The sequence below is a fragment of the Emys orbicularis genome, chromosome 3, assembly GCF_028017835.1.
Source record: "Emys orbicularis isolate rEmyOrb1 chromosome 3, rEmyOrb1.hap1, whole genome shotgun sequence".
Lineage (NCBI taxonomy): Eukaryota > Metazoa > Chordata > Testudines > Emydidae > Emys > Emys orbicularis.
Genome location: NC_088685.1, coordinates 33829532 through 33853977, shown reverse-complemented (window position 1 = coordinate 33853977; position 24446 = coordinate 33829532). Strand labels below are relative to the sequence as shown.

Here is a 24446-nt window from a genome sequence, read left to right as displayed (position 1 = left end):
CCCCGCTCTGTGCGTGCTGTGGCTCTGCGCGGCTCCCGGAAGCAGCAGACTGTCCCACCTCTGGCTCCTACGCATAGGGGCAGCCAGGGGACTCTGCATGCTTCCCCTGTCCCAAGCGCCGCCCCCGCAGCTCCCATTGGCCAGGAACCTTGGCCAATGGGAGCTGCAGGGGCGGCGCCTGAGGACGGGGCAGCGCACAGAACTGGCTGGCTACGCCTCCGCGTAGGAGCCGGAGGAGGGGCATGCCACTGCTTCCGGGAGCTGCTTGAGGTAAGCACTGCCCAGAGCCTGCACCCCTTACCCCCTCCTGCACCCCAACCCCCTGCCCTAGCACTGATCCCCTTCCTGCTCCCTGAGCCCCTCGATACCAGCCCAGAACACCTCCCTGCATCCTCAGCCCCACCCCAGAGCCCGCACCCCCAGTTGGAGCCCTCACCCCCCTCCCTCCCCACACCCAACCCCCTGCCTTAGTCTGGAGCCCCCTTCCACACCCTGAACTCCTCATTTCTGGCCCCACCCCAGAGCCCTCACCCCCTCCCGCACCCCAACCCCCAATTTTGTGAGCATTCATGGCCCGCCATACAATTTCCATACCCAGATATGGTCCTCGGGCCAAAAAGTTTGCCCAACCCTGCCCTAGAGTCTAGCTTGGAGTCTAATATATCACAATGTGTCAAAAACTGTGAATAAGCAAAGTGAATTTTTCCCGCATGACACTCGCTTGTAATGATGCCATAAATTTGTGTGTGCTTATTCATTTTTATAGGTTTTTAGTAGGAGTTTTAATTATTTTTCATCACTTTTCAGCTTGATTGTGGAATTCACCCTGGCCTAGAAGGAATGGATGCCCTACCTTACATTGACTTGATAGATCCTGCTGAGATTGATCTCCTCTTAATCAGTCAGTAAGTTGCATTTAGAACAAGAATTAATGCTTGCTTTGAGTTCTTGCTCTAAGCCTTGTTGACTTCCAACTTTTAAGAAAGTTTGGGGCCAGATGTCATCCAGACACTATTGGTGTGATGAAAGGACAGTAGTTCCCAATATTTGTGTAGTGTGAACTGTTGCCTAATCTGTTGATTGCATATTGATTATATTACTGATTTAGTTTCCCCAATTAGCAGTCTGAAATTTGGCTGGTTCTTGTCCCAAGATCAGACCCAGTATTATCAGAATTAGTATTCAGTTGGGAGCCTTGACGTACAGTTACAACACTCACACTTAGGAAATCACACTATATTTATAATAGTTTTATTAATACAATTAGCAACTTCACAAACACCCAACCCAGCAAAGCAGGTAGAGATCATACAAAATGAGCTGAGCATCCATAGGCTTACACCATCTCTTGCAAAACAACCTGAAGTGTTAGTTATCTTCCTCATCTTTCCCCTCACCATCATCAGTGGTTGTCATCCTGGCATCTCCCCAGGTACACGGGCTGGGATACAGCTTTTATAATAAGAACAGGAGTACTTGTGGCACCTTAGAGACTAACAAATTTATTAGAGCATAAGCTTTCGTGGGCTACAGCCCACTGCATCCGAAGAAGTGGGCTGTATCTCACGAAAGCTTATGCTCTAATAAATTTGTTAGTCTCTAAGGTGCCACAAGTACTCCTGTTCTTTTTGCGGATACAGACTAACACGGCTGCTACTCCGAAACCAGCTTTTATAATGTGTTCTATTAGACCACTGTGCTTAATGCATGTTCTATAGGGATTTCAGTCCCTTTTCCTTATTTGTAGTTCCTCTCCCTACTAATATTGGGGTGCCCTTCTCTATAGGTTATTAATCCTTTTACATCAAGCTTATTAGCATATATGTCAATTAGTTATCATGGCATTCTTATGGTCAGACATCTGCTGATGTCCCTACCTAAAAATATTCCGGGATGGTATAAACTAGCATCCTGTGATTACCTATCAGCAGTTTAGTCATCACAGCATTCCATCTTATGATATTTTATGATCTAGGGTTACTCTTGCTTAGCTACTTATGCTAAGGCTTTTTGGGCCTTATGCCTTAATTAGTTTAGCTAAATTATTGTCTTACAGGCCGTGAGGTTTGCAAGCTTATTGGTTTATTGCCTTAACTTATACCTATGGCTCACCCAGGAAATACCTGTAGGCTACAAAACTACTACTTAATGTCATGGCCCTCCTCCATGCCCATTGTGACCTCGTGGCCACCCTCCTCTCCCTTTCGTGATCACATAACATCACTGTGTCAACTTCAGCAATTGTTTATGTGTAAAAGAAATATTAGGAAAGTATTTATTGTATTTTTAGCTGTTTTTAATGGGAGTTGGATCAGGAGTTGAGAAGACACCCATTGACTTAAAAGGGTGTTAGATTGGGCTGATAATATGACTTAGCACCTGGAAACAAGGATAGTCAGCCCTGTGTGACCAGTTAGCTCTCCATGGACCACCAGTGCCCCACAGACCACAGTTTGAGAAATGCTGATACAAGGGTTACAGAGGCATTAACTCAGATACTTTATGTACGGTAATTAAAATGCACTTGTTGCACCTTTATCTCAAAACCACTGTTTTAAAATTAGCATCATTAGTAGGAATGACCAAATTGTTATCTAGTATACTACTAAAAACATATTTTAGTGGTTCACTTCTAATCTGTGGTGGCCCATGTGCCAACTTTGGGGCCACTGCTATTAGCTTTATTCTGTCGTCCTTTCTCTGTGTGTGTGAAGTTCATTCTCTTCCTTCCCATTATCAGTCCTTTTTCTTTACATGCAAAAAACCCGTAATTGTAAGGTTCTATAGGTAAAATTTATCAAGAAATGCAGATGTTAAAATGCAAAAGTTAACTTTTCTCTATTGCATTTTAATGTATCAATCTTAATATCTTAGAATATACAGAATGCATAATGCAGCCCAGTTAACACTGCTGATGAAACCCTAATTCCTGTGTTTCCTGATTTATGTAACATTGGATTAATGTAGTAAATTAGTGAATGGTTTGGCATTTAAAAAAGATGGTTGAAATCCTACTCAGAGGAGGTATCAATGGTTCGCTGTCAAACTGAGATGTTGCATCTAATGGGGTCCTGCAGGAGTCAGTCCTGAGTCCAGTACTAGTCAATATTTCATGACTTGGACAATGGAGAGGATGCTTATAAAATTTGCAGATGACACCAAGCTGGGAGGGGTCGCAAGCACTCTGGAGGGCAGGATTAGAATTGAAAATGACCTTGACAAAATGGAGGATTGGTCTGAATTCAACAAGATGAAATTCAATAAAGACAAAGTGCAGAGTACTGCGCTTAGGAGAAAAAAATCAAATGCAAAACTCCAAATTGGGAATAACTGGCTAGGCAGTAGTACTGCTGAAAAGGATCTCAGGGATTACAGGAGATCAGAAATTTAACAGGAGTGATGCAATTGTGAAAAAGACTAATATTATTCGGGGGGTATATTTAACAGGAGTGTTGCATGTTAGAGATGGAAGGTAATTGTCCCGCTGTACTCGGCACTGGTGAGGCCTCAGCTGGAGCACTGTGTCCAGTTCTGGGCATCAGACTTTAGGAAAGTTGTGGACAAACTGGAAAGAGTCCAGAGGAGAGCAACAAAAATGATAAAAGATTTAGCAAACCTGAGCTATGAGGAAAGATTTAAAAAAACGGACATCTTTAGTCTTGAGAAAAGAAGACTGGGGGAGGGGAGAATCTGATAATAGTCTTCGAATATATTAAGTGCTGTTATAAAAAGAAGTGTGATCAATTGTTCTCCATACCTATGAAGGTAGGACAAAAAGTAACCAGTTTAATCTGCATCAAGGGAGAGTTAGGTTAAATATTAGGAAAAAAATTCTAACTGTATGGGTAGTTAAGTTCTGGAACAGGCTTCCAAGGAAGGTTGTGGAATCCCCATTATTGGAGGCTTTTAAGAACAGGTTAGACAAACACCTCTCAGGGATGGTCTAGCTTTACTTGGTCCTGCCTCAGTGTAGGGGGCTGGACTTGATGACCTCCCAAGGTCCCTCCCAAACCTACATTTCTATGGTTCTGTGAGTTGTATTATGTGATATTAATGTATTAACTGTATTCATTTGTCCGTTTTAAGTTTCCATTTGGATCACTGTGGGGCTTTACCATGGTTTCTGCAGAAGACCAGTTTCAAAGGAAGAACATTTATGACTCATGCTACAAAAGCTATTTACAGGTGGCTCCTTTCAGATTACGTCAAGGTTAGGTAAGTGGACACACTGGTTGTTTTTATAACTCCCTCCTGAATTACTGCTCCTGTCTGTCCAGTGGGGGAAGTGTGTGAGAAATGATGCAATGACTTGGGGGGCTTTGAATGCAGTTTGTTATATCTTATATTTTTAAAAGACCACTGTCAGTTTAATAATCATATGTAATTTTCTTTAAAAGTTCACTTACTTAGGTTACTAATAACATTTAATTTATAGCATTAAAAATGAAGGAAAATACATCGAATTTACTTTTAATTATTTGTCATGTTTACTTTTTGCATTTCCTGAAGCTCTGATAAATGGAAGTAGACAAGTTAATTTCTAGTCAATTTCACTTTTAGGTGATAATGTTTGGGCTGCAAACATGAAAGGGGAATTTTGTTTGTTTGTTTACTTTTTTTAAAAACCCACAAAAATCAAATTGTGTAAAAGTCCAGTGGAAATACAAGTTTATGGAAACATTTCCTTTGATCTTATAAGATGGTTTGTATAAAACCTCGACTTTTTTTGGTCCAAATTTGAACCTTTCGGCTATTTTCATAGTTTGAGATTAACAGTGAGCATGGTATTATATTTATTATATTAAATTATACATTTCAAATGTTAACTATATTGGTATTGTGTTCAAGTATATAGGATAGTTCCTTTTGGTCTAACTCCCATTCCCCAAACATATATTGCCTGAACTGTGTGTTGGGTGAGTTTATTAGTAGGTAAGTCTATAGTTTATTTTTGCTCTCTTCCAGAGGCATCCATTCCCTGAAAGGTCAAACAGTAATTGTCCCTTTGCATTACTGTAATAATTATTATATAATGTCAAAAGTAAACATTAATAGAGATGAGATTGTGTCCCCGACCTGTATGCAAAATTTTAGGGTGCTTTGCATATATAAGCATGTTAAGTGGCTGTAGTAGGGGAGTCTGTGGAAGCAAAGTATTTGTTTGCAGAAAGTGTTAAGCAGCTTCTTGCCTGAAGGAGGTAATATAGCAGCTTTAAAAATTTTGGATTTACCTCTTGGTGGCAGGAATTATGGGAAAGAGATACAAACTTTGGGAAAGTGGTCCTGTAATCCTTATCTAATATACTTTACCCTGAGCCCCACCTCCTGTGGGTACAGCTTGTGAGTCACTTAAGTGGAATACATGTCTGCAACTACTCAACGAAGAAGAAACTCTTACTTACTGTAACTGTAGTTCTTCGAGATGTGATGCAGACATGTATTCCACAGCAGCAGATGGACATATCGTTGTGGACTGACCACCACTGTAAGGAGTTGAACACCTGTGTCGGTACCTGTACTTGATCTTTCATTTGTTCCAGACCCTTAATATAAAGGCTTGAAAAGATGTCTGATCTGTGACTGTGCCCAGGAAGTGATCCCTATGCATGAGACCTGGAGTCCTAGCAGTTGGCGGTATAATTCTATGATGGATCTCCTGTGGCTCTGGAGCAAGATGATAATTCCTGGATTTTCTGAAACCTTTCTAATAATGGGTAGATCCTTGCTATCGAGGTGGCTATTTCTGGCACTAGGCGGTTTATTCTGGTGGACAGAACCAGGGAACTTTCCTTGGCATTGATGAGGAAGCCATGCACCTGGAGGAGACCTGATTCGCTGAATATACAGTCTTTATTCAAAGACAGGGCGATCCCCTGACGGTTTATAATGTTCCTTTTTACTTCCAAATGGTTTTGATTGTTTGAAGTTGTCTTTGATAGTTTTCCATTGACTATTCTGAGATGCAATGAGGGTAGAGAATTAAACCTTGTATTTCATCACTGGCTGATCGGAGAGAGGTGAAAACTCCCTCATACTTGAATGGGCCAGCACTGAGATATATGATTCCTGGTGACTAACTTTTGTTCCAAGACCGTAAGGTATAATTTTCAATATAGTTACATTATTCCTTAGATATTACACTTGCACAAATCTTGCAATGATTATGAGTATTGATAAATTACAAGCTTTCAGGAGAGATCTCACATGCTACTTTTCATAGCTAAATACCATGGAAATGATATATTAGGTGTAGTGAGTTTGTCAGGTCTGAGATGGGAGTTGCTTATAAAGAACCCTTTGTATGTTAACACCAGTGGGCCTCTGTGTCCCAAGTAGAACCTGAAGAACATTTATTTTGGGAAACCCCCTTTAACACTGCCATATCCAGAAGATGAGACATTTCATTCTTGATCAGATTGTGTTTTACTGCATTGTTGGAATTGGGTGATTGGATGAAGAACCATTGGACTGGAGCCCACAGCTTGGGGGAATATCCCTGGCTCATTATCTTCCTTACTCATTTTTCTGTGGTCGATGAGCCATTCCTCTAGGAAATGTGAAATTCTGTCCCCTAGCTTCAGTTCTGGACAGAGGCCTACACAATCTCAGTCATAAAGTGGATTGGGTGGGTGAGCGGCCGAGGTCCCTCTGGGCTTCCCCCTGGATCTCGATTCTACTGTGTTTTCCCTTGGAGAATCTGTTGTCTCTCTGCTGGTACGGGTGTGGCTGTCCCTTCACTGTTACAAAGAGTGAAAGGAGTGCATGTGTCTGAAAGCCGATGAATGTACTCTCTCCTTAGGGCACTTAATGGGGCAGGGTGAGATTTTGCTGCACTGTCAGCCACCTCCTTCTCCAGCCTTTCTCCAAAAATGAGGGAACCTGTCAACTTGGCCAAGCATAGAACCTGCCTAGAGTGAGTGTGCACTTTCTAGGGACAGAGCCCTAGGTGGCATCTAGTTACACTAAAAGCCATGGCTCGGGCTGAGAACCCCATTGCATCTATTGAGGCATCAGCTACAAAAGCTGTTGCTCGGGAGACTTTCTTTAAAATTGAACCAAAGTCAGGGTGATCTTTTCCTTTAAGGGTTTTGAGATCTTCCAGCTAGGAAAGATGCTCCTGCAAAGCAGGGAACTGCCAGAGACACTCGGACGGTGGTGGAGGAGTCTTCAAAGTCATTTTGAGAGTAGCCTCCATCTTTCTGTCTGTGGTGTCCTTAGTATAGAACTCCCCCTCTGAAAGAATAACCATATCTCTGGCGAGGGACTCTGTGGCAGGTCAGCCTTCGGTATCAGCAACAGATCCCTTTTGGTTCTTGAATGTTATGGAGCCTGAAGTTGCTCTTGTTAATGCGCTTGCCCTTATAAGGCTTGTTCCACTCATCCCTAATCACTTCCTTGAAGAAGGAGTGAAGGGGTATCACCACCTCAGGGGTGGATTTTGAGGGGACCTATTTACTCTGAGGCTTACTCTCGAGAGCCTGCTCAGGTTGGATTTGAATTGTGGAAACAACCTTGTTGCACATAGCTTGAAATTTCTAAGGGGAGAAAAAACTTTGCTGCATTTTCCACCCATCCTGTTCACATTCAGAGCCAGACAGCTCACCTGCCTCGGTGCCCTGAGTCAAGTTGTCGGTGTCTCGTCACTTTTTGAAGCCTCTCCCTGGTCTGCACTGGGGTTCCTGGTCCATTCTTCCCCCACTGGAGTTGTGACTGCCTAGGTGGATAGGGGACTCCACCTGCCTGTTTGACTTGCAGCCCTAGGACCGGTTGGCTGGATGCAAGCTGTGCACAACTCACTATCTGCCAAAACTAGGAGATTCACAAATAGAACACTGCTTGGATCTAATCTTGTGTTTTCTTGGCTGCTCTGCCATGCCTTCAAGGGGCAGAGGAGCTGGACAGGGCAATGCTACAGCAGAGGCTCAGAGAGAATTAAATCCCTGAGGGAGGAGGACGAATTTCGGAGAGGGAGAACGTTGTTCTCCGCTGCTCAAAAACTGGGCAGAAGCAGCTCAAATTGAAAAAGAGCGGGATCAATAGCGACCACCACTATCTGCTGCCATAGAGGCAGAGAAACTGGTGGCAAGTGGGAGCAAAGAGGGTCTGGCCAGTGCGTGGTGCCAAAATGCTGATCTGCCTCCATGAAGTTGCAGACAGAGGAGAGCAGCCCTGATGTCCAGGATTGTGGGAGACACTGGGCTGCTTGGTTACATGCATATATTTGTTCCTCCTTTCTTCATTATTCTTGTGTATCTTGGGAGAGGAACCATCTTTTTTTTATGACGTTAACAGCCCTGACATAATTTGGGAGTTCAACAAATATTAATTGTACATTTTACAATATCACCAGATAGTTTAATTTTAAAACACAAAAGGTCAGTTAGGGAAAAAAGCTTAATGGACCAGTGTATTATGAGAGAGAAGGTGGGTGAGATAATATCTTTTATCTTCTGTTGGTGAAAGGTCAGATATAGTATCTCTATCACTCCTAATCCTCAAAGGAAACCTGCACAACACTTTCAAAAGACTAGGCTGCGAGCTTAAATTCATAACTCTGCTAGACACTAAAAATCATGGGCTGAATAGAGACATTGGATTTATGGCTTATTGCAACAATCTGTAACCCACTAGCCCCCTCCTCTTTATCTTATGATAGCAGAGGTGCTAACGAGCCACTCTGTCTTAGGGCAGGTCTACACTACAGCAGGGATCGAGCTCTGAGATCAATCCACCAGTGATCGATTTAGTAGGTCTAATAAAGCCCCGCCAAATCGACTGCAGATCGCTCTCCAGTTGACCTCTGTACTCTACCCTTGACAAAAAGAGTAAGGTAAGTCGACGGGAGATTTTCTCCCATCGATCCCCTGCGGTGTAGACCCCGCGGTAACTCGACCTAAGTTATGTAGACTCCAGCTACATTATTCACGTGCTGGAATTGTGTAGAGTAGGTAGACTTACCGCAGTAGTGTATTAGTATTAGAATGGTGCCTTGGAATGTGAGGAAGAGAGCCTAAAACACTAACCACCTATGCTAAACAATCTGTTCCACCTTGCATTTAGCTGTGAAGCTTGGAGAACCTTTCCCAGCCCTGTAGAAGAGCTCTGTGTGTCTCAAAAGCTTGTCTTTCTCTCCAACATAGGTTGGTCCAATAAAAGATATTTCCTCATCCATCTGGTCTCTAATATCCTGGGACTGACAGGGCTACAACTACGCTGCATACAATGTATTATGAATCGTAAGACTAATATTATACAATGGTATTTACATGAATGACAGAATCTGAATCTGGGAAATACGTCATAATTAGTGTATGCTAACTATCCTCCACATAGATTTAGCTAAGCAGTATGTGGTATCCCACTCCACACTGGGATCAGATGTATGATAGATATAGCTATCATTAAGTGCAGTTTTTGCTAACAGGCATAGACAGGCTTTTTTTGTGTGTGAGAACTGTGTTATGATCTGGTTACTAAAGCAAGCTATAAGTTATATTTTTATTACACCCCTACCCCGATATAACGCGACCCGATATAATACGAATTCGGATATAACGCGGTAAAGCAGTGCTCCAAGGGGGCGGGGCTGTGCACTCCGGTGGATCAAAGCAAGTTCAATATAACATGGTTTCACCTATAACGCGGTAAGATTTTTTGGCTCCTGAGGACAGCGTTATATCGAGATAGAGGTCTATTTGTATTAAAGTAGTGCCCATTGGGAACCCATTGTGCTGGTAGTACAAGACACTGCCTTGCATGAAAAAGGTTGTTTAATGTGGCCTTTCTGAATATATGACCTGTTCATACTGGTTAGGGAAATAGTGTTAGAAACCATGGCTCTAGCTGGTTCAATATTTTTAATTTGGAAGGAATCTGCAATTTTGAATGGGGATCTTGAGTTACAAAATCTATCAAAGGAGCACATCTGTAATTATTCTGTAAAGTAAACCGGTGAAACTAGCTGATACTTGGCCGTTTCATTTTTATACAGCAATATTTCAGCAGATGACATGCTGTACACGGAGACAGATCTGGAAGAAAGCATGGACAAAATTGAAACCATCAACTTTCATGAAGTAAAAGAGGTGGCAGGAATCAAGTTCTGGTGTTACCACGCGGGCCACGTCCTGGGAGCAGCCATGTTTATGATTGAAATAGCTGGTGTGAAGGTATTTTTTTAGTATAGAGCAGTAACCCCTTGTCAAAAAAAATTATTATTAGTTTTTAAGCATTGGCAATGAGTTCAGAGCTCAAAATATGAAAATAGGCAAGAAACCTCAAACCAAGCACACTGGAAGACCCAGAAGGAGGCTTTGTCTTGAAGTATTATTTTTAATCAGTTATAGCTGGTGAGTGACAGCAGTTTTATTTAAGTGAGATAGTATATGTGGGCTTCGTGGAAGAGGTGAGTTTTAAGTATGTGGTCTAAGCTTGGAATGATTTAGCACAGAGATTACCAAACTGGTCTGCTGAGAGCTGGCTGGTCACCTGTTGCTAGCTGTCCTTGCATCCAGTAGTTAAATTGCATTAAAAGGCAACTTAATCCATAAATACTTTACTTTCCCATATCTGTCTGTCTATCTAGGAACTTCACTAGCCTCCATCACCATAGTACTATAGTGCCTCACATTAATTAATTAATCTTCACAACACCCTCGTGAGGTAGGGAAATATTCTTTTTCCCATTTTTATGTACAGGGAGCTGAAGCACAGAAAAATTAAATAATTTGTCCAAGGTTATACAACAAGTCTGTGGCCGAATCAGATGTCAAACACAGATTTGTGAGTCCCAGTTCAGTATCTGGACAGGAAAACCAATTTTCCTCCCTATAAGCAATTTCTAAAATGTCCACAGGCACACTAAGAAGTGATCACAAATGGGAGAGGAAATGTTTTGTGTAGTTGCAAATGGAAGGTGGTGATCCACAAGGTAATTTCCCTATTAAGATATAGTTTACATTATGAAAGTTTGAAAACCTGTGGCTTAGCAAGATTCAGAAAGGGTTAAGAACATATATTGAGAAGACTCTGGTTAAATAGCTAGAATAAAAATGAGAAGAGATAGTGGTCTTCTTGCTGATCATCACTTGGTGGCGGGAAGAAACAGCCTTTCTTCTGTTGTGTGTATTGCTCAAATTATTATTTTTTATATGCATTATGTTCTGTGCTTTCTCTTGAAGCATGTAGTATAGGCTACAGGATAGCAAGCTACACAGACCATTTATCTTTTCCACTGCTGGTCATCTGTGTTCTTATTCAAGCTTTTGAGCATGATTTGTATTTAAACTCTCTTCAAATGAGTGATTGTAGGATACAGCATGTTGAAGTTATGAAGTGAAAATCCTGTAATTCACTCTGTTTGGGGCTCAATTTGCCCTTCACTATGCAGTTAGGAATTGATCTGAGAGGGACCAATGAATTGGAGAGCAGGATAAAGACCTTAGAGAAAGCATTTTAAATTATGAGTTTTCCTTTAAAAATAAGTGTGCAGTTTTCTCAGTTTAAGGTAATAATGTGGAAATATCAGTCTTTAGTACAACATAAGCTAATTAAAATAGTTCCTGTTGAGGGTTGTTCATTATGCTGATATTCTCAAATGGAAGCTCTTGAGTTTTTTAAGTTCTTAATGGCTTGTGTACTGGTGCAAAACTCTAAAAATGTCACTTTTGTAACAGAAAGGAGGAACTACAAAAATGTTGATACTTATGTTTATAGCTGCTTATATATACTGCTTGAAATCTTTCAGTCATTGCAATTAGGATTTGTTTATTGTATTCATAATAAAACATATAAGCACAATGTATTTATCAAAGCAGTCTTCAATACATTCAAAACATTTGAACCTTTTATTATAAATCCTTGAATATTAGCTTTGCTAAAATATTAAACTTTTCCTCTACAAAACATGTTGTTAATATATTTTTGCTGACTTAGTCATTCTGTCTCATTACAGATCTATTATTTTTCTTTCTCTGTCACAGCTTTTATATACAGGTGATTTCTCAAGACAGGAAGACAGACACTTGATGGCAGCTGAGATTCCTAATATTAAACCTGATATTCTTATCATTGTAAGTTTCGCACTGTGATTTCTTTAAATTAGTAGTTGGGAGTGTCTAGAAGGAATTACTAAGATCTGAAGTGAGTGTCAAAATAAAGGTAGAAGCTTGATGGTGACATGTAACTTTAGCAATGTGCATTATGTGTCCCTTACAGCCAGGCTGCAGGGGAAATCAATACAGTATTTAGCATATAATAACTTCTGTATAGTGTGTTTCAGGCCAGTCTCAAAGCACTGTCCAAAGCTCTGTGTCACTTCTCTAACCTGTGTAAGCCCCAACTTTGTCCCAGAGGTGTGCCCAGAAACCTGCTAGAACAGGAGTAGCACAAGAAGGAAGTCATTCCAACCACAAGAGTTGAAGCTACAGCAGGGAATATGTGAGTCCTTGCAGGGCTGAGCAGGACAGGACTTATCTTTTTCTTGCATGGCAGCTGAGAGGGAGAGGGAGATCAGACCCACCTCCGAGTGCCTCCTCCTGCTGCAGGAAGCTCCCTGCCCAGATCCGGAGGCTCCTGCAGCTGGAGGAAACTTGTGGAGGTGGGTACGATCTCCCCCTGCTCCTGGAAGCGCCCCAGCCAGAGGGCTCCTGGCTGTGAGTACCTGCTGGGCTGGAGGCAGGGCAGGACTTGTCCTTCATTTGCATGGCAGCTCTGGGGTTGTGGAAAGGGGGGGGGGGGAGATCAGACCCACTTCCAGGTACCTTTTGGGTTGGGAACCCCACAATTATAACACTGAAATTTCAGATGTAAACAGCTGCAAACGTAAAATTGACCAATTTTACAACCCTCTGGCTATGAAATTGATCAAAATGGACCATGACTTTGTTAGGGGCCCTATTTATAGTGTTATGAGCTGCCTTTCTGCTGAAGAAATACCTTAAGGCTCCAGACTGAGACCTTGTCTAGACTGTGGATTTGCCCTGATTTCAGCCACTGGCGTAGCTGCATTCTTACAACTCCTAGTTTGTGCTGGTGGAGTTTATCCTAGTTTCAGGCAGGGTAAAGATCAGCTTTGCCTGTCTACACTAGGGATTTTCACTGGTGAAGCTGCATTGGTGGCTGGCCACAAATGGCTGAAATCAGGGCAAATCCCCAATGCAGACAAGGCTTTAAAGAAAGGGAGGGTGGGTCACCTCAGTGCACCAAAGTACAGCTCTGGCTACCAAGTCAGGTTCTTCTGCTGTTGTAGTTTTGTCTCTGAGAGTCAACAATGCCTGTGTATTTGTTTTACACATTCGGGTGAGCATTTCTGGTTTAGGAAAAGCAGCATTTAAAAAACAACCCTGAGAATAGTATCAAAATGCTAGTCTTCTCTCTGCTGCCAGAGTCTGTCCTTACAAACAGCCTCTGTTTTCACAGCAATTTTCTAGTTGTTGTTGTTTAAAGCAAACTTAGTACCTGAATTCAATGCACTCGTTCTCCCTACAATTCATGTCTTGAGCAAAATCAAATGAGGCTCATATATGTGATGCATTTACAGTAGGATGGAAGATTTAACTGTAAATAGAAGTTCTGTTTCAATAAGATAACCTCAATATTCTGGTCAGCATTTTCTTGTTGACTTCAGAGAAGAGTATAATACAGTGGTAGGCAACCTGCGGCCTACATATGGCCCATCAGGGTAATCTGATTGCGGGCCATGAGACGTTGACCGTCCGCAGGCATGGCCCCCCGCAGCTCCCCGTGGCCGCGGTTCGCCATTGCTTTAATAATAGCTCTGTATGTACTTTACTACTTAGGAATCCACCTATGGTACCCATATTCATGAAAAAAGGGAAGAGCGAGAAGCAAGATTCTGTAACACTGTTCATGATATTGTAAACAGAGGAGGTAGAGGTCTTATTCCCGTCTTTGCCTTGGGTCGCGCTCAAGAGCTGCTTTTGATCTTAGGTATGTATCTTCACATCATTTAACACTGAATGAGCAAAATACAGTGGAAATTTTTTAATGGCTGTCCTTTTATGTACAATAAGTTTGTATGTATTTATTTATTTAAACAAGTCTTTCAACACCTTTGCAGTGAGCTAATGACTTAAAAATCCCAGGGTGACTTGATTTAAATCAAGATGACTTAAATCAGTGACTTAAATCACCAAATGGAAAGCCTGGATTTAAATAATTGATTTTAATCAACTTTTCCATTTGTACTTCAATTAGTGTCTAAAGAAAGGTGCATTCTCATTCGTTGACGTAACCATTAAAGCATGTTGATTTGCAACTAAATAGATCCTTTGCACAAGATTTGGGACATCTTTTTACTACAAAAGACTGTATACTATATCATTACTTAAGCAAATATATATTTTAATATTTTCTGATTCTTATTAATTGTATATTTTTAGTATGTTAGAAAATTGTGAATGATGTATTGCTTATTTACTAGATAACTAGCCTTTTGGTCATGTTTTGTGTCAAACTGCATTAGGATTGTAATTAGAATTTAATTAAACACACAAAACAGCATATAAAATGTATTTGTATTAAACAAAACAACCTTTAATGTTTTGGATACATAAACTTCTCTTATCAAGACATATTTCACATTTACAACTAATGATTTATTAAAGAAACAGGGATTCTGTAGCCAGTGAACTAAACTGATTATTTCAGAACACCCTGGGAAATTTTTCAAATATGCCTAAATGCAAGTTACTGGAGCTTAACTTCCTACTCATCTACGTCCCTTAAAAATGAGACAAGTCACTTAAGTTATGTCAAAGTTAGACTCAGGATTCACAGTTTGTCAGACCACTCTGTTTTATTAGCACAGTGCTCTGCTAATAACACCCAGATAATGTGAGCACCATCCAAGACCCACACTACCTTATTTTATACAGATAAAAAGGGTGCGAACTTAACAAGAGAACAAAGCGGGAACATGAGATTGATTTTTCTGTTTGATCCCAGGTCGAGAAAAAATTCATATCCCCATACCCGGCCCGCCACTCTTTAGTTTTGTTCGAATAATCCCATACACCATTGGCCTCAATATGCTGAAGGCAACGGCTTTTTTCCCAGATCCAGCCCTGTCCCATTACACACCCAACACCAATGACCTTTTCCCTCCACCACACTTATCCATTTAGATACATTTATTCCCACTGCTTCCCAAGTGTCATTGCTGTTCCATGTTTTGTTAAACGGACGAGGTCCTCCAGTGAGGTCTGGGGAATTGAGTGGGATTGCCAGGACAGGAACACCAGTTTGAGAGTGGGCTGGGATGTGGCTGCAGACCCAGCATTTAGAAATATTAAGGGTCTGAGCTATCCACACTTGCTGCTGGATAAGAGAATTGTCATCGTGGACTCCCCAGACCTTAAGACACCAGCAGCCGAGGAACAAGCGCCACCAGAGGCGCATGTTGGAGGCAAGGCCCTTCTGGTTCTGACAACCTCAACTGAGGGAACCGCAGTCACGGTTTTACGTCCACCAGGCAGCAGGCGCTAGGTTCGCTACTGCTTCTTTTTGGGCCTTGCTTTAGGTCGTCGTCTGCTTCTGGCAACCCTTACGAGAGCGTAGATTGTAAGGTATTGCAGGCTGTTCCTCTATGTCTTCTTCTGGAGTCAAAATTGACTCTGCGTGGTCCTGAGGTGATGATTGGTTCGCTGGGGGTGGTGCCTTCTTACACTGCGAAGCATGTATCCACGCTGCTTTGCCAGACAGTTTAAAAGCCGTCTGGGTAGTAAGCAGTACCTGATGATTCTTTGATGTCCTTTAAGTCTCTTTACTACTTCTTCCTTGACTCTGGCTATAACAATGGCCTTCACACCTTATCTTTTCCTGATGCATACATTCCTCATTCATACAGATTGAGAATACAAACAGTAGTATTTTATATCGAGCAAAAAGGCATTGCAAATTAAATCTTGCTAAGTTTTACAATCAATAACTAAGACAATTTACATTGAGACCCAGGCCTTCAATGTTCCTCTAATCTACTTAACATAGACACAATAGAGAATCCTGTCTCTTACTTACTAAACCTTAAAACAAAGAAATGTATATTTAACTAGAGTGCCTACTTTGTAATACATATAGGAAACCATAGTAGACATTATAACTTATCCTAAAACAAAAGGGTGACCATAATCAGTCATAAGGATTGTTCTGGTCTGTCATTCCTTTCTGCTATTCAAAAAGGGTGGCTGACAGGATGAAATCAAATCATACATTAATTCTCATAGTACATTATAAAATCCTGCTCCTACATATCCCCCTTTTGACACTAAGATTATTAATAGCCAGTGTCACTTCTTATTTAGTTCGCGTAATAGAAAATACTGGGAGGTGATTTGGGCCAGTGGCTCTAGCTTTGCATACATTTGTTTTATCCAACAGCACATTTCAAACATTCCAATTAAACACACACAATTTAAAACCAAAAACAATTAGGGTTAGTAACATTAGTATGCCAGTAGTTGTGGGAGACCATTCAGAAAATATGTTACACCAATGTCTTTCTGCAGTGGCAATTCTTAACATGTTCCCATTTGCGTGTATAATATGAATGGTTCGGTTTTCCACATTGCCTTTTTGTTTTGTTTTGTTTTTTTCTAGGAACTATGTTACCTTTTTACCTTTTAACAGATGATTGGTAACTTTCTGCCATTCAATGCCAAGATTGATAGAGAACTCAGCTAAATCAGTGCTTACAGTAAGCTGAGATTTTGGATTCAAAGCCATCAGCAGACACAATTAACTTTTACCAGAGTTTTGATTACTTTTAACTCTTGCTTTCAAAACACACAGAGATCTGAAAAAGAAAACACAATCTATTGTGGCTCCATTGGAGCCCTGATAGGATTTTAATTAAGTAGCATGTTTCGTTTGCATTTCTTTCACCCCTTCTATAATATACACTGCACATGTCCTGGGGAAAATGCACATTCCTTCTATAGTTTAACTTTTATACATATCAATCATGTACCCTTATCGAAGTGACAGTCTGATTACATAGAGCCATCCCAAGGCTCAGTGTTTTTTTTTTTTGTTTTTTTTTTACTACAGCTCTCATCTGCTATTTTGTTACAAAAAAACAAACAAACAAAAAGAATTCAGAATCTCTTCCTATTCTCCTGATTTTGACTGCCCTGTTGCAGCCATGACTTGGTCTTTATTTAAAACCATTTTAAATTTTGTAAAGAATCAAGTTACCCCTTAAGGGTTAAATCCCAAATCCCAAAGCCAACCAACACTGATTACCTGTGTCTGGCAAAAAGGTCTGTCAGTTTTGCAACTTTGAATTAAAGAGTCAAATGGATTTTTAGTGGCATTATAAACAAAACAAAACCAATTTATCTTAAACCTACAAAACAGGAGTTTTACAAACCAGGTGTGTTGGTTTAGGTTCTTAGAACCTCACATATTTCCACAGACAGATACATACACATTTTCTTTTCCTTAACATCCCTTTTACACTGCTTTGTTTTTACATAGCTGTATATAGATTACATTACCTTTATACATTTGTGGCAGTTAAGTTTCAATAGAACCCCCCCCTCCTTATGTTTTTTAGCAAATTTGACTAAATTGTTTATAGTCAAATGATTTTAATTAGATAGACATTCCTCTGGAAAAGGGCCCATTTTTCCTTTAGAATGGCTGCAAAGAAACCAAGAATTCTTTTAACAAGGTCCTTAACATTTTTACAAGGTTTAACTGCTTAATTCTTTCCAGCCTTTGTAGAGTTAACTTTTCACTCTCTTTCCTTAAATCACTTGTTTATCTCCCAAAATGACACCTTTATCAACTCAGATTTCACCATTTTAAGTATTGTTCCAGGGGTTCATGCTTGCACTTACTGCTTTTCTTACTCCTGACACTATGCCCTTAGGGCTTCCAACCTGTTTTTCAGTTTCTTTATCTGTTGCTTGCCTGCTTGTCTGGGCCCGATCCTGCTTTTTCCAATGAACCGTTTTTGTGAGTGATACTGTGGTCATTTCACAATTTTGAAAGAAATGTTTAAGGAAGGGGACCAGGAAGGGTGGGGACTAGTTGAGGAGAATCAGTTTCTGAGGCAGACAATGAAGGGGAACAGAAGAAGGGGCTTTTTGTCCTTTTTACAATGAGATGGGAGTATGGAGGGGGTTTGGATCGATTTGGGTTTTTTTTGTTTGTTTGTTTTTTTCCGGAGAACGGGGTAAAGGGGAGCGCTCGGTCTGGTGGTGGGAGAGAAGGCTTTTAATAAAGCTTTTAACTTATTATTTGAATATTTGAGAGAGGCGAGTTTTGATTTTGTCCACCTACGATTTGCCTCTTCCCACCACTGCATGAAACAATTAACCTCTCCTTTAGCCAATTTAGTTTTAGGTTGGCCGAGTTTGTCCTTTAAGACATCCACTAGGTCTTTGTTCCAAGATTTTAACAGTGGCCACTGAGTTTTGGGATTCCCCTGAGTTAGCCTAGACCATTTTTCCAGAAATTTACAGGAGTCTGGACCCTTCCTAAAATACATAAAATGAGCTGGCGTCCCTTTAGGGAACTGCCCCGACTTAGACGTCTGGTTACCCATACAGGAGGACTTTACCCACCAATCACACAAGAAGGAAATTCAAGTTCGTCAGAGCAATGCCCGGTGCAACACACAAAAGGAGCCCACAGGCTACTGCCTCAATCGCCCTTGCTTTCACACCAAGGGTTTTACCCAAGGTGCGGTGCCGCTGCGATTGTGCAGATTTCACTCACTCAGACCGTGGGGACAGGAACCCCTTGGTCAGCCGATCCCCAGACAGAGATGGCACCCAGACTCAAACACTCCACAGGAGGACGGATAGACACAGAGACAGGACAGTCCTCAGTCCGGACAAAACACAGAAATAACTGCCTGACCAGATTCCTGATGTCAGATCCCGGGATCCCTACCAGAACAGAGTGGGAACCAACAGGTTCGATGGCGTAGACTTCACTGTGGTCATGCGCCCTTCTGTTCAGGAGGAGGACCACTCGGGCCAAATGCCCAGGTGCCGGCTGCCACAGTCGTCCTACAAAAACGGTCAGGAATCACACGGCCCCAGTGAAGACGGTCGCCATCTCGGTGGAACCTCCAAATTGTCAAAGTTAGACTCAGGACTCTCAGTTTGTCAGACCACTCTGTTTTATTAGCACAGCGCTCTGCTAATAACACCCAGATAATGTGAGCACCATCCAAGACCCACACTACCTTATTTTATACAGATAAAAAGGGCGCGAACTAAACAAGAGAACAAAGAAAGCAGAACTGACAAGTTTAGCCGAGGCTAGACATACATACTCAATTTTCTTACTAACTTTTACAGATCTCCAGCTGATGTTTCACCATTAGCTTAAGCGGACTCATTGTTTATGCCTTAATGTTCCTTTTCCTTACACCTGTATTTCAGCATTCCTTATTTCTGCTTAAAGGTACATACAGCATTTCTTTAATCCATTCTATTTTTACAATATAATTCATTCTACTTTCACAGTTACTTAGGCTTTTAGATCTCATCCCGTCCCTTCTTGTTTTTATTCATAGACTAGAAGAGGGAGACAACTTTTCCTGTTTTTTTAACTCCCAATCAACTTCTCAACTTTGAATTAATTAATTCAGATTAAGAAAATATTCTTTCTGTGCCTACAGAAGCGACTACTGTTGTCAGATACTGGTTTAGCACTTCAACAAATTCTGGTTCCAGGAGCTTAGCTAGAGATTTCCACCAATTCAGTGCTGTGACTTTCTTACAAACATCATCAGCAAACATGTTCTGCTTGAATGATTCACCTCCAGTTCTGAAATTTATTATGGGTGGCATGACTGATGGGTGATTATTAGATGCCCATATTATAGCAGCAGCATCTTCTACCCTGGTACGTTGGGTTGAGAATATTGGCAAGAAAATGAGGAGGAGTAAATGCTTGATCCATCTGCTTCTTTACTGCCTGCAATTTAACTTTGTGGTTGGTATTTCTTTCTTCAATGTCTCTTGAAGTTCTTTCCAAATTTCAACAGTGTCGGCAATATTATAGCAATCATTCTGCAATTTGTCCAAGGCTATGGAAATAGGTTTCAATATATTCAGCATATCTACTACATTTCTCTTTAGTCCAATGGTGACTACTTGGCTGTTCCATCGATTCTGTCACAATTTTCTTCACAAATTATCATCAGAATAGGCCAGTTCATAATAAATAGCTCAAAACAGTCAGCCACTGAATTCCATCTTGGGGGACAATTAAATTTGGATCCTCCAGTTCTATTCAGTGAAGCTGAAGCAAAGTGGTTGTTACGGAAGTATTTTGCAATTTCAATAGCATTCTCCTTTATTCCTGGAGTTGTACTTAAGTCTTTGGCTAAAAGATGCATCAAATGAACACTGAACCGTATGTTATAAATTTCAGGTTCCCTTCATTATCTTCTAGGTTTCTTCTCATCTTTGCTACATTTGCAGTGATAAAGCTACACATCTGACACTTGAATTTTTGTTCAGTTTGTTATAGCTTTTACTGCTACTTCTTTGTATGTATTCTGCTGTATGGGCATTTCCTTTTGTATCAGTTGTTTCTGTAAGACAGACTTCTTTTATTCCTCTCCACCTTCTGTTGTCACACAAGCACATACTACTGGATCATTGTATACATTTTTCCACCCATCAAGACTAAAAATAATGAATTTCCCACCAATGTTTTTTGCACATTGTTCAATTTCACTCACACACTGTATCCAGCAACCTTCCAGCAATGTCTGCTCTGCTGGATGATGTGTAGCCTGGTCATGATGATTGAATCATGAAAATGAAATATTTGCTCTGAACAAGATGAAAGCTTGAATTTGTTGAATAAATTAACTGAGCGGTCTTTTCATCGATGGAGTCTTGCTGGAATTTTCTGGTCCTGATTACAAACTCATCCATGGTTTTACTGGATGATGAGGAAAGTCTTTCTTTTGATAGAGGTAATACTGTCTGAAGTATATTCAGTTGTGGCACTGCTGGTGGTTGCAGCACATGACTTCGAAATTGTAGACATTGCAGATGATGGATGTTCATAACCCCTATGTCTAAGCTGGAGCCTGAAACAAAATGGTAAAAAAAAGTCTCTCTCGCTGAGCATTACTCAGTGTAGTGCTTTAAAGCAAATGAGATTAAGTGAAAGAGTCCTCCTACTGCAGCTGTTTGCACACTGTTTAAATGGTCTGATTTATTCTAAACCCTGTTTTATAGGGAATATAATTAATAAATCATAAGGATTATCTAAATCTGTTTAAACGCTTATACCAGCAGTATACCAAACAGCTTGAAAAATTCTTTTTAAATGTTAACATTTATTAAATGCATAATGAAACTTCACTTTCAATCAGGAAATCTTCACCTAGGATATTTGATTATATTAAGCAATAAAAAATCATTTCAGAAATCTGGCAGTAACTGTAAAAATGTAACTGATAAATGCACCCACAACAAAATAACATACCAATTAATATTTTGAACACAAATATTTTGAAATTCATCAGTTATTCAACCAAAACACAAATGTATGACCATAATCTGTTATCAGTTGCTAGCATAGTAAAACATGATAGACAGTCCATAAGACTGGTGCAAAAATAAGTTTAATAACCAGTTGATCCAAATTGTTCAGACATGTCTATATCATCTTCAAAGTCATGGCCTTCTGAGGAGCATTTTTCATAATGTTTCATTCTGACAGCCAGGCCTTGCGTCTCCTTGTTGCACTATTTCCATTTGGCACTTGTTCCTTTTTTACCTTGAGGTACAGGAATTTCTTGAAAATATCCCCAAATAGTCTTCTATAGCCTGCAGCCATGGCAGGCTTTTTTTTCTCCAGTACTCAGATGTTGAAACACTAGAGGCTACAGTCTGAAGAATGCTATCCCTTCTTCTCAGAGACCTGCTTTGAAACGAGTGTTGCTCCTTTCTGGTTGCACTTTCTGCTCCTTCTCCCTTGTTACATAATTCCCCCACCCATGTCCAGAAAAACAAAAGAACTAACAACAATCCAAGACTTCTGCTCAGGTTACCCACATGCCTCTTGCACTGCAGTATTTTAGTTGTTCAGAGAGTGAGGGGGAGGCAGTTCAGACGTTAATTGATTTCTGTTTCTATCTCTGTCTATGTACACATGCAAGGAGACAGCAAGGCCATTTACTTAAAGTGCCAAGAACCATCCAGAAGTAAAGGCTGGCAGTTACTGGGCAGATCAGTGATTTTGCATGAGTAGGAGAGTAAGTTTCCATGGAGGGTGGGAGTCATACATATTCATAATTTGCAAACTGAGCCACTCAGAGCTCACGTAGGGAGAAGCTATAAAATAGGAGTATGAGATCACACAGTGGATGATCGGGGGGCATGGATCAATGTTCACATTGCATTTCCCGTCAGTACCTGGCCCAAGCCGGGGAAGCTAATGACCCAACCACTGGACCAAATTCAGTGATGAATCCTGGTCACGTGCCACCTGAGGCACATTGCACATACGCTAAGACAAGTGGATAATCCTGTTGACATACGTGATGGTGTCTCTTGGAGTCAGAACATAAGAATGGCCATACTGGGTCAGACCAAAGGTCCATCCAGCCAAGTATCCTGTCTGCCGACAGTGGCCAATGCCAGGTGCCCCAGAGGGAGTGAACCTAACAGGTAATGATCAAGTGATTTCTCTCCTGCCATCCATCCGCACCCTCTGACAAACAGAGTCTAGGGACACCATTCCTTACCCATCCTGGCTAATAGCCATTAATGGACTTAACCTCCATGAATTTATCTAGTTCTCTTTTAAACCCTGTTATAGTCCTAGCCTTCAGAACCTCCTCAGGCAAGGAGTTCCACAGGTTGACTGTGCACTGGGTGAAGAAGAACTTCCTTTTATTTGTTTTAAACCTGCTGCCCATTTTAACTCAGCTCAGCATTTAAACCTGGTGCTTATTCTCAGAATAAGTTATTGATCTGCGTAAATGTAGACTGGAAGTTCAGGCCTATGGGTGTACATTAGGTATGAGTTATATTTTTCTATATTCTACAATTCCATTATTTATATATTTTGTTACAGTTGGTCATATTTGGGGGGGAGTTGTAACAAAGGATATTTAAAATATAAATTTTAAAAATCTAATATGACCATTAATTTGTAGTTCTTTGTTCTCTATTTCCTATACATGACATTAGTATGCCTCTTAAAAAAGAGAGAAATAAAAAAAGAAAATACATCAACTAAAACTAGACACACAAGGGGGTGCCTCACTGTATAGAAAATGCAATTGCACAGATATGGCTACATCTCCAGGGCTCTCCATTTGTTTTCCTGATCTAATTCTTATGCTCATAAACTTCTTACAAGAAGTGAATTACTATATTTTAAAAACAAACCAACAAACAAAAAACCCACCACTATCAGGATAGGCATATGCTGCAACTGTGAGATCATATTGTAACTCTTGTCCAGCCAAACCCCTTCCTTCCTACCCTTTTTTTGGGTTATCTTTATTTGCTGTTTTGCACCTAACATTTTAAATTGTGAGTGTTTCATGGCAGGGAGCTGGTCGGACTTCTTCTGTGAGGCCTTGTCTACAAAGAAAAGTTTCACAACTCCCCCCAGCACACCCTGTCCCCCAATGTGGGTGCAATTATACCAATATAAAGGTCCTTTATACTAGTATAGGTATTCCTGTATAAGCTATACTGGTTTAAGGCAGATTTATACCAGTGTAACTGCATCTACACTAAAGGTTGTACCAGTATAACTGTTTTTCTCTCTCTCTCTCTCTCTCTTAACCTAAATAGGTGTCTCAGTACAAACTGCATAGTAAAAGCACCAAGAACATTTCTCAGTGCTCTAAAAAGTTCCTTATCTCGTTTTCGAGTGAGGGAATGGGGGAATATGCCACCTGTTGAAAGTGCCTGGGCCAAATTTTTCTTTGTGAATATCCTGTTATGTTCTACAACAGGGGTTCTCAACCTTTTTCTTTCTGAGGCCCCCCCAACATGCAATAAAAACTCCATGGCCCACCTGTGCCACAGCAACTGGTTTTCTCCATAGAAAAGCCGTAGCTGGCATTAAGGGGTAGCAAGCAGGGTAATTGTCTGGGGCCCCTGCAAAGCTAAGTTTGGCTTCAGCCTCGGGTGGTGAGGCTCAGGGCCCTGGACTTCAGCCCTGTGTGGTGGGGCTTCAGCTTTTGCCCTGGGCTCCAGCAAGTCTAACATTGGCCCCCCTGAAACCTGCCCGTGGCCCCCCAGGGGGCTCCAGACCCCTGGTTGAGAACCACTGTTCTACAGTACAATCAATGCTTTTCTTGGAATCCTAACTTTTAAAATAGGGTTCCACTCTTAAAAGTGATTAAGTGATACCTGTTACTCAGCAGACCAGCTTCTTGTACGTCTTTGGAGGGGGGGTCATGGCTGCTGCTATCAAGTAAC

At 40.9% G+C, this 24446-nt stretch overlaps 1 protein-coding gene across 1 annotated transcript in view; it reads left to right on the top strand.

The window, feature by feature from the left end:
* Positions 1-24446, top strand: part of CPSF3 (cleavage and polyadenylation specific factor 3) — a 55448-nt gene that overhangs the window by 11472 nt on the left and 19530 nt on the right. The window contains exons 3-7 of the mRNA XM_065400811.1: positions 808-905; positions 4087-4215; positions 9992-10169; positions 11982-12071; positions 13800-13950. Of these exons, the coding sequence (XP_065256883.1) occupies positions 808-905; positions 4087-4215; positions 9992-10169; positions 11982-12071; positions 13800-13950 (646 nt within the window). The remainder of the gene's footprint in view (positions 1-807; positions 906-4086; positions 4216-9991; positions 10170-11981; positions 12072-13799; positions 13951-24446) is intronic.